Below are 10339 nucleotides of genomic sequence, written 5' to 3' on the forward strand. Positions count from 1 at the left end.
TTTTCACGGATGGCTGGATGTTAAACTCAATTGTTACACCTGGTAGAGCAGAACGCTGATCATTTTATTAAAGATGAAAGACTTTAGACAGTTTTTCAACTCTCAGTAATGCCACAGTGATTGTTTGATATATGGACCTGCAGCGGAGTTTAGGCCCAGACACGGCTAGTGACGTCAGACTTAAAGACCGGATTGCTCAAGACCACTTTAAATTTTAACATTTGAAATTGCTCAGACTCTTTGGAAGCAAAAACTGGAAAAGATGAAGTGGCACAAGACTTTTTTGCAGTACTGTATCAAAAGTGAGTTTTGCTGTCAAAAGGAATTCTGACTCTAAAAAAATATCCAGAGACCTGGAATTTACAGAAAGAGCTCTTTAATGCACAAGAAATAATTCATGAAATAAGCAGTAATCGATCCGGTCTTCTCGTACACAAATATAGCCTGCTCATGCTTAAGTGATAACATGTCGCAGTGAATTCCCGTTCACTCCTTTAAGCTTCGTCTGGTAACATCCTTCAGTCCAGTCACGGTCTTTTAAATGAACGATGGGTTGATTGTCAATGAAATCTTTAAATCCTGCACAGTTGTAAAAAGTAAAGTCAAGCTATTGTTACCAGCACAGACTACTTACCACAGAGCGCTTTAGTAACCATAGAGAGGAATATTTTACTACATCAAGAGCATAAAATACTACTGCTTATGTGAGCTTTCTCTCCAAGAGCTAAGATTTGACAGACATTTATAGCCTTTTACTTCAAAGCCATAAACTACAGGATAATAAGATATAAAGTGGAAATACTACTGAAAATGAACAGCATATTTCTGATCTCCAAAGAAAAACAGCAGGGGCTTTCTCCTGATTTACTCTTTTATCAATCAGAGCATTGCTCAGTGCTGTGTAAATTTGTAAATCAAGAGGTCCCATGACACAAAGACAGTGCTGTTTCAACAGCTGAAATGATTCAAAAAGGCTGCAGAACACATCAAAATTAAAGCATCATTAGGGCCCAGCTGTTTAAACTAAACATAGCTTTAAGCACACACGAAGCATCATCCAATTACATTTGATAATCCGGGCAATCACAATCAGTCAAAAATCAGAAAAATACTAAAACTGATGCAAAGCCTGAACTTCATGCTCAGAGAACACAAAAGGCACATGCTATGCACCTTTAGGCGGCTATCAATGGGATTCACCAATAATTCATGTAATCTGAGTTTGATAAAAGATTAAAAGGAGCTGAAATCATGTGTTGCTGTATGCTGCTGTAGGAGTCTTTCCTCAGAGTTTAATAAGCGTCTCCAGTTTCACAGATTTAACTACAGCTGACACGTTTGCAAGTGGCTGCAAGGAATAAACACAATTTGAGCTCCTATTAAAACTTTTCTGAAACCCTGATTTGATTCTGGTGAGCACGCTCATATGTAGCATGAAACTTGTGTTTAGGATCGTGGATTGTGCGCATCCTGTCATGCAAAGGTTGTGTGTGTTAGATAGTAGAAACGGGCAGTTTTATATCCAACATGTTGTCAGCAATGAGATAAGAAGGCTGTCTGATTGTTCAGTACCACTGAGGCGGAGAGATGCTGCTTATTTACAGTAGTGCACTCTATTGCAAATTTTAGCATGATTCATGAAAACTCAAAATGCATGCTAAAAGTAGCATATTGATAATATTTTTAAAGCTTCCACAGTTTCACAACAGTACACCGGTAAGTACCGGTAACAGCCATGGTTTAAGAGAAGCTAAGCTCCTCCCCTACCCGGGGCTGCACTAAAGACTAAGCCTGGTCTCGTTGCAGACCCTGTCTATATACAATACCATTATCTTCCGCGCTGACAGGGATTATTTAAGGCTTTGGAATGAAATACTTAAAAACGTGCAAAGCAAATCTAGGCCAAATATAGATAACCTAGAAATATATATATATATATGTATTTTCCCTTAAGCACAATTGATGAGCTCCAAGACAGAAAGTTTAACACCAAAATGAACAGGTACTTAAACTTTAACACTAAAGACATCAGAGTCGCAAAAATATTACACAGACCGACTTTACAAACTCTTCTGTTTGTGTTTTTATAAGAAGTCCACAGTCACAACTTGTACCTCGCTTACTCGCTCGAGTATATCCAGCAGGTTTAGGCTGTTTCACTCTTTTGAACATCTCATTCTTCCACAGTCGGTGATAAAATAAAAGGCAGACAGACTTTCTGTCATGATAACACCTCATTTTGTTTACATTCATTGTTCAGCATTCAGTATGCATTTCTAAAACTCTTCAGACGGTCAACAGAACAACCACTGATCACTTTCTTTGTGTTCGCGTTTGCATTGCTTTTTGCACAAAAAACATCAGCGACTACAGCCTTCACACATTACATTGTGAATAAATGTGGAGTATGTTTTACCCTCTAAATGTTTTACTCTGTCTGCATCACTTATAAATGGAGTCGATTTGGCTTGTAGTCCAAAGCACTTTGAGTCATTAAGAAAGCCTTAAATTTATGACCACCCACTTCCATTCCAATTTTCATTGATGTTGTCAGATGGACAGCCATTTAGGAAATTAAATATGACTGTATGTTTTGTTAAAATACGCTTTGCAAGCTTATTCAAGTGCTATTGTTCATATTTTCATCTATATTCCTGAAAGCAGAATTCTGTTTAGTAGTGGCTGGATAAGATAGAAGATTTAAAATGGCTCACAGAGGGAGACGTGGTGGACAACAGAAGAGAGAACCTTTTAGATTAGGGCAATTATAATGGATCATGGTGTAAACAATGGCCAGTGAGAGACTGAACTAGGGATACAGCCCAGTCTGACTGTTCCACAGTTAGAACAGTTGTGTAAACTGTGATTCATTCTGTAAAAGCATCAAAGCAAACCTTTCCTGCTGTGTTTCTGTGACTTTGTTCCTGTAGGATGCTGGTTTCTACAAAGAGGGGCAGATCTGTGTTTAACACGTTGTGCAGATTTCTTCCAGTTATTAAGACATAAGGATGTACAACTTCAAATGCTGACATAATGTGTTGTGCATGTGTTGGGTTTGCCATGTTTGTGTGTTCTGATTGACGCACCCGTTGTTGTGAGCTCAGACGAAGATTATTTTTGTATGCAGCAGCAACCTTGCAAAGCAGTGTATTAAGACAGCCGACAGTGTGAAGAGGTTTGAAAATTAGTATTCATCCCTTCATGTATTGTGAGATTTAATCTTATTAAACTGTACAGTGGCTATATTTACTTTCTTATGATTTCACCTGCTCAGCTTATGATTAAATAGTCCAAAATAGGCTTACACACATTCTGTGATATAATAAAAATTTGTATCTAAAGGATGGTGACTCATGGAAAGAGGTTAATCTCTGATCTTAAAGGTTTTCAACTGAATTAACCTGAAACGAGGTGTTTTTGCTGACTTGAATGCAAATGCAAACTTAATGCGAATTTAGCTGTCGGTGAAAGATTAGGCATCTCTTCTAAAAGCATAGCTCTGCAACGTCCTCTACATTTTCATTTCCAAACAGTTCCTGCTGTGCCGTAATACAATTTCAGATCATTTGGGGTGACATTGAACACTCATGCATCATTATGCTTTCACGAAGAACTGCTGAATGTCCTCCAGATTTTAGAGACAAGCGGAAATGATTTCTCAGTAGGGTCTGATCACCCTATACTCAGTTTATAGTTAAAGTGTCTCTTTGTGATATTCATTAACAATCTTTCTTCTGCGCTCCTGACCAGCATGGGAATACATTCCCTAACTCCTTGCTCTGCAGAGATAAATTATCAAGCTGTTGGACTTTTGCATCTTTCAGCCACATCAGTGAAACCTGAAATCACATTTGATGGCCTTGCAGCTGCTGGCCCCAAGTGAAAATAATTGACAGCAAGCGTGGCAATCCAAGGTAAGCAGTTAAAACACCTCAGATCCGGGACAGTTCCTTCTCATTTTACTTGAGAGGAGCTGTTTGCAGGGAGCTCCGTTTGAATGGTGGAGATTTTCTCTCCCATTATTTCCAGGGAGCTCTCTCCGTGTGATGACGTCGAAGGGCCCTTCTCTGCTGAGTGCGGCTCCAGGCTATTGCCTTCGTCTGGCTCCAGGAAGGCTTCTCTACTTTGGGGTTTGATGAACTGCACACTCAGTCTAGGCGCCGCCACAGCGCCACTCTGCTGGGTAGGCTTTCGAACGCAGTGGGAGAGGGTGGAAAAGCAACTCTTCTTGAAGTTCTCGTTCATGAAGGCGTAGACGATGGGATTGTTGAAGCTGTTGAAGAACCCGATGGCCTGAACAGTGGCGATGATCATGTTGAGTGTGACTCCGTCGTATTTGTTCTCCAGGTCATCTGGAGGACAGGATAATTACACATAAAGAGGATTGAGGCTTTTAATAAATGGAAATGTGCACTTAAGCAAGATCTTTTTTTATTTACTCCTGAAACCACAGACCCCTTAATGCACCAGGCAATGCTTACAGTATTCAAACAGCATGTGGACTGTGTGGAAGGGTGCCCAGCAAATTGTGAATAGCAGAACAATGGTGATCATCATTTTCACAGCCCTTTTCTTTTTCCTGTAGAAGGTTAAAAAAAAAATCAAAAAATCAAAATCGTTATATAAAAAAATGTAAACTACACAAATGTAACACATGTCTTATTGCAGGGAAAAAGCAGGTGTGACCAGGAACATTAATCATGGCACTCTTCTTGCATTGGAATGTACCAGAGAGATGCAACAGTGAGTCACTGTGGAAGTGAGTCTGTATTTGTGTGAATTTCTTCAAAAGACGTAATCACCTTTAGCAGCAGTACCTCGAAGAAGCTGTTTTCTGAACTCTCACATCTTTGTGGAGAAATTCTAGCCTATTCTTCTTTACAACGTTGTTTGAGTTCATTGAGGATTTTGGATATTTGTTCCTGCACAGCTCCCTTAAGGTCCCACCACAGCATTCCAGTAAGGTAGAGGTCTGAACTTTGTGCATTTGTGACACCTTGAGTAATTTCTATTCTCAGCAAAACTGTTGGAGATTTGCTTCTGTGCTCGGGATCATCGTACTGTTGTATGACCCAGTTTTGGCCAAGCTTTAGCTGTCGGATAAATGGCCTCAAATTTGACTCCAGAATACTTTGGTATACAGAGGATTTCATGGTTGACTTGATGTCTGTAAGGTTTTCTGATCCTGTAGCTGTAAAAAAAAGTCCAAATCAACCCTCCATCACTGTTTTTGAAAGTTGGTATGATGTGTTTGTTCTGATACGCTCTGTTTGCTTTTTGCCAAATGTGGTGTTGTGCATTACAGCCAAACATCTGTGCTTTCTCCTCTGTGCAAAGGACATTATTTAGAAATTTGTGCTTTCTTTAGATGAAATCTTGGAAACACTAACCTAACTTATTTTTAGAAAGATGAGTTTTTCTCCTGGCAACGCTTCTACCAAGCCATATTTATCCAATCTCTTTCTAATTCTACTGTCATGAACATTAACATTTAACATGCTAACTGAGATGTAGCTCCTTGATCTTTTCTAGTTTCCCTGAGCATTGCACAGTCTGACCTCGGGTTTCATTTGCTGTAAAGAAATCGGCACTGTGTTGACACACCTAAATACTTTAGAACACCAAACTGCCAAAACCTCAACTTTTATAAGGTGCTCGAACATAGCTGATAGTCAGTTAATCAAGTGTATTTGATTAGCAGTACTTGGCTGCTGCTTGATCTCTTAATTCTGATGGAAGCTTTAAAGTTTTACTTAGAGTCCTATAAAAGCTTTCTTTTTCACAATACAATAAATCTTTAATGAACTCAGCCAGTATCACATATTGCAGGTCCAAACTATGCTACCTGGTGGCAAAAGTATCTTAAGTGCAGTGCCCTAACGATTCTCCTGGCCCTAAATGTATAAACATATACCCATTTCAGTCTCTGCCTTTCACATGTTCTCTCCACAAGAGCAACAACATTGCTCAAATGACTAATAGTTTATGTCCAGGAGAGTAGAGTGGAGTACAGCGGAGAGCAGGTGTTGCATCTTCTTGCAAACCACCTGTTAATGTTAGTTTCAGTCAGTAAAGATAATGTTCTGTCCTTCCCTTGAATCTAACTGTAATTTCTTTGGATTGCTGTCAGTCTTGCACTGATATTAATAGCGTAAAATGAACAACTAACATGGCATGCAAGTAGATGTCACCTAATCTCCTTATTTTTTAAATACAGGTGTTCTTTTTCTTCTTCTTTCTTTGCTTAACTGTTGAATTAACCAAAAAAATAAAAAATAAAATAAAAGTTTATAGTTTAAATTATTATTATTATTTTTTGAAGAGCAGGTTCATTTCTTTTTGTAAAGATGACTAGACCATGCAGCAAGGGCAATAATGCAACAACAGTGCCCCCATTCTTGACCTTCCACCCTCAACTATTGACAGTTCAGTTCTGTTAATTGGAATGCAAACAAGGCCAAACTGAAACGAAATGTCATCTACAAATAAATATGGCGGTTAAATATCTCCATCAGACTTGTCTAACCCACCTTGATATCTTACTGATCTCCCTGTGGTTCATGGTGCTGAGGACTGAGGCATCACCCACCCTCTTGCGGATCCACAACTCTATGCCAATGCATGTGTAGAGGAATAGCATGGCTGCCAAAGGGAGCAGGAAAAGGGCCACCATGATGAAGGTGGTGTACGCCTGCCTGTGAGTCACCGAGCTCCAGCTCTCCTGACAACACACATGGTAGTGATCGTACAAGAAGTCGTACTTCACCTGAGATATGGAAAAAGAAAAGCTTTTAGTCATGGAAGAACGGTCAAGACAGCTGAAGTAGGTCTGACTGACAGGGTGGTTTTTATCCAATGCTTTACTACATTTGATTCACACTGATGCATTTTTTTTCTGACAGGTTTGGTGTGCCAAGGAGGCCATCTGATAGTAGTAGGCTTCCCTGAGAGGACATAGCATATGGTATAATCATGTTATGCCATCCCACCAACTAAAAATGATTACTTTTACAGCTTTAATAAAACCAAACCCCAAACACAAGATTAAAATTAGGGTAGTTTAAAATTTTAATTAAATCTCAATTAAAAAGCATCTATTCACAACATTTGTGGCTCTGCTGTGAGTGAATTTAGAGCCTGATTCAGGTGGAAAGTTAAGATAAAGCCAACATGTCTTTTCATCTGTTGTGTTCAGAGGGATTACCAGGAATGTGAACCTTCTTCAAGCTAAAAAAGGCAATCTTATGTGTTTTTTGAAGGGCACTTACCTTTAACTGTTGCACAAACAGCATTGGTGAGCCCACTATCACTGAGGCAATCCATACAAGTCCTGCAAGAAACAAACAAGTATTTAATACCATCAAATAGAAAACCTATAACTTTAATACTGTGTCTGCTAAGGCATTTCAAGGAGAGCAACTTTTTAGTGACAAACAGCAGTCGCAGTAGCCCTATAATTAAATACCTCTCTTACGTAATTCATAATCTGTCAATCGTGTGCAATCTCTGTGAGATACCTGCATTTTTCTTTCTTCTTTATTCCAATAATGCAAAGCCCAACCCATAACACCAGACATTGTATGGCATAATGTATTGACTTTTTTAGACATGGTTTAAATTTAAAAGGAGTATTTCTTAAAGAGGGTGGGTGGGGTGGGGTGGGGGGGTTGTTACTTAATCCCACTTACAGACCTGTGACCAATTTAGAATAACCAATTAAGAACAAAATAATGGCAGGCAATACTTAACCTTCACCACTGAATACTTGTGGGAATTTATTTCCCCTAGAAACTATTTAAATTAAACAGTCAGGATGTGATTGGTGTACATACTTTCAGGTTTAACTCAATAGGTTTAAGGAAGGATTTGTATTAACTGTTGCTGAATTACAGATATTTTTATACCCTGTCCCACAGGGTACCCATTTTTAGATATATAGCCTAAGGATTATTTTTTTAATACTTGGATGAAAACTCTTTACAGTCAATGACTGCCAGAGATCTAGAACCCATGGACATCACCAAATCCTGCATTTCCTTCCTTAAGATGCTCTGCTGGGACTTTGCTGCAGCCATCTTCAGTTGCTGCCTGTTTGTGCTTCTTTCTGCCTTTAGTTTTGTCTAAAGTAACTAAACACAATGTCCTTTTGAGTTGAGATAAGGTGAGCCCTCTGCCAATTGAAGAATATCCCATTTTCTGCCTTCATAAGCTCCTGGGTTGCTTTTGCAGTGTACTTTGGATCATTATCCATTTGCGCTACAAAGTGCTGTTTGATCAATTTTTCAGCATCTGGCTGAATCTGAGAAGAGTGTAACTAAAAAGATTTCACACGCATGTTTGCTCGAGAGTAACACTTGCTTTATTTGAATCTCTGATAAGTGTCTTGTCAATTTGGCATGCAGAATTCTGAGCTTTGCAGTGTAGGCAACACGCACATGTAAAACCCCATGTATTTCTATCTGTGAATCAGCATTGCTGCGATATTTCTCACATAACAGAGGATGCATAAGTACAACATGCCACTCTGGTAAACAATCAATACCTAGCATCTTGTATGCTCTTCTGGACGAATACTGCCTCCTCATTTTCAGTGGGAATACAATACCCTGGTATCTCTCAATAGCAATGCAGGTCATTGTTAGGATGCCTGTCACTATGGCTGTAGTCTGTATGAATGGAACAGTCTTGCAAACCAGAACCCCTGCAAGTAAAAAAAATAAAAATATAATAATGAATATAATGCAGCATGCAGAAGAAACATTTTACAAATTATGATGACTATTTATTAAAATGACAAGCTCAGACCTGGCTATGTTCTTGCTATGATAGGTTGTTTGTCAGCTTTTAACAATATTTCTGCAGGTCAGTGTTAAAAACTGTTTAATATATCAGCTCCCACTTAGTAACCACATGCTGATTTTTAACATCAAGCCCAAGAGGTAATGATTCATATAGTGTTTTTAGAGGTTGTAGATTTAATGCTTCATATCACTGAGAGTTAATACAGTTATGTACAAGCCTTAAGATACTATAAGACATTGAAATAACACCCTATCACACTGTGAGGAGACAGCACTTTAAAGACTCTGCAAATAGAATCACCCCTTTTAAAAATAAAAAGCAACAACAACAAATTGTTCTAGTTATATCCATTATCCAGTATTCATTATATTCAGTATCCATTGCATTAAATAAATGTTGATATGAGCATGAGCTTTCATTATCTATGCTGTAACAGAAGTGGACATAACAAGAAAACAGTCTGTAATTTTAGAATAAAACATTATAAGTGTGTTAATTTAATTATTTAAATGTTCACATCGACAGCCACTTATCCACAAATACTTCAGTGCATGGTTTGGGGGACTAAATATGATCAACTGGCAGTCTGGAGCCAGCGGTGCTTCACTTGCCTCCCGCTGTGACTCCCTTCAGGTTTCTGACTCATAACCATCTGGGTTTTTTTTTTTTTTAGCCTTTAAGAGACAGGAGGTCTTTATCTGCCATTTAAAGGCATTAGCTCATGGTGGGGTTCCAAGAATCTCTTTAAAAGTTCATTCCTCCGAGGATGTTTTTCCCACCCTGTACTGACTCTCTCTGGTGCCTGAAATGTGCACATTTCTTTTTTTAATGTGCTGCTGTACTAGATTTCATTCATTGCATTTTTGAAGCTGTACTGTGGCTTATAGAAAGGGACATCTTTCTGAGGTGCAGCATGTGTCATTATTATTCAGCTTGTGCGCTTAGTTAAAGTCATGGATAATCCGAGGTGTAACCTAATGGCACATTGTATCCCCTCACAGCAGCAGTCTCGCGATTTAATATTTAAATCTTATTCTTATCGAGAAAACGATCCTCGTGCCTGACGTACTGCTAAAAAGTTGGTGGCTTAATATAAGTTCATAACTCACCGCCGAACCATTCAGAGGAGATGTTCTGCAGCAAAGTAAACGGTATGCAGAAGAAAGTGATGAGCAGGTCGCTGACCGCCAGAGAGCAAATAAAAATATCTGTCGCCGTCTGTATCGTCCGTTTCTTCACAATTATGTAGATGACCAAACTATTTCCAGCGAGAGCCAAGACGAAAATAACCACATACATGATCACGAAGGTGGTTTTGGCGCTGTACGGTAACTCGGGGATGTAGACGAGCGGCTGGATGTTGTAGGCGTTGATAAAGTCCCGACGGCTCAGGTTGTAGTACTGGAGCATCTCCTGCAGCACTTCAGGAGTTATTTTAGTGGAGCCCTGCCCCGAATTTGTCGAAGCTGCGGCCATCCTGAACTGTGTCCTCAACCTTGAGACGAACTTGGCTGCACGGGGAAAGTAAAATAAAGAA

The 10339-nt window shown here is 39.1% G+C and overlaps 1 protein-coding gene across 2 annotated transcripts; it reads right to left on the reverse strand.

Annotated features, from left to right (window-relative positions):
* Nucleotides 1-2325: 2325 nt before the first annotated feature.
* qrfprb (pyroglutamylated RFamide peptide receptor b) lies at nucleotides 2326-10283 on the reverse strand. 2 transcript variants are annotated; one of them, XM_085416611.1, is made up of 6 exons: nucleotides 9912-10283; nucleotides 8543-8701; nucleotides 7269-7330; nucleotides 6531-6766; nucleotides 4482-4579; nucleotides 2326-4352 (listed from the first exon to the last, which is right to left on the reverse strand). In XM_085416611.1, exons 1-6 carry the CDS (start codon nucleotides 10276-10278, stop codon nucleotides 3955-3957), a joined length of 1320 nt encoding a protein of 439 aa, XP_085272737.1. In that variant the 5' UTR covers nucleotides 10279-10283; the 3' UTR covers nucleotides 2326-3954. The 2 variants fall into 2 exon arrangements, with proteins under 2 accessions (XP_085272737.1, XP_085272739.1); XM_085416613.1 differs by lacking the exon at nucleotides 8543-8701.
* Between the last annotated feature and the right edge of the window lie 56 nt (nucleotides 10284-10339).

The sequence above is a fragment of the Rhamphochromis longiceps genome, linkage group LG8 (genome assembly GCF_057381845.1).
Source record: "Rhamphochromis longiceps isolate RC_006_pf linkage group LG8, R_longiceps_female_GT1.1, whole genome shotgun sequence".
NCBI lineage: Eukaryota > Metazoa > Chordata > Actinopteri > Cichliformes > Cichlidae > Rhamphochromis > Rhamphochromis longiceps.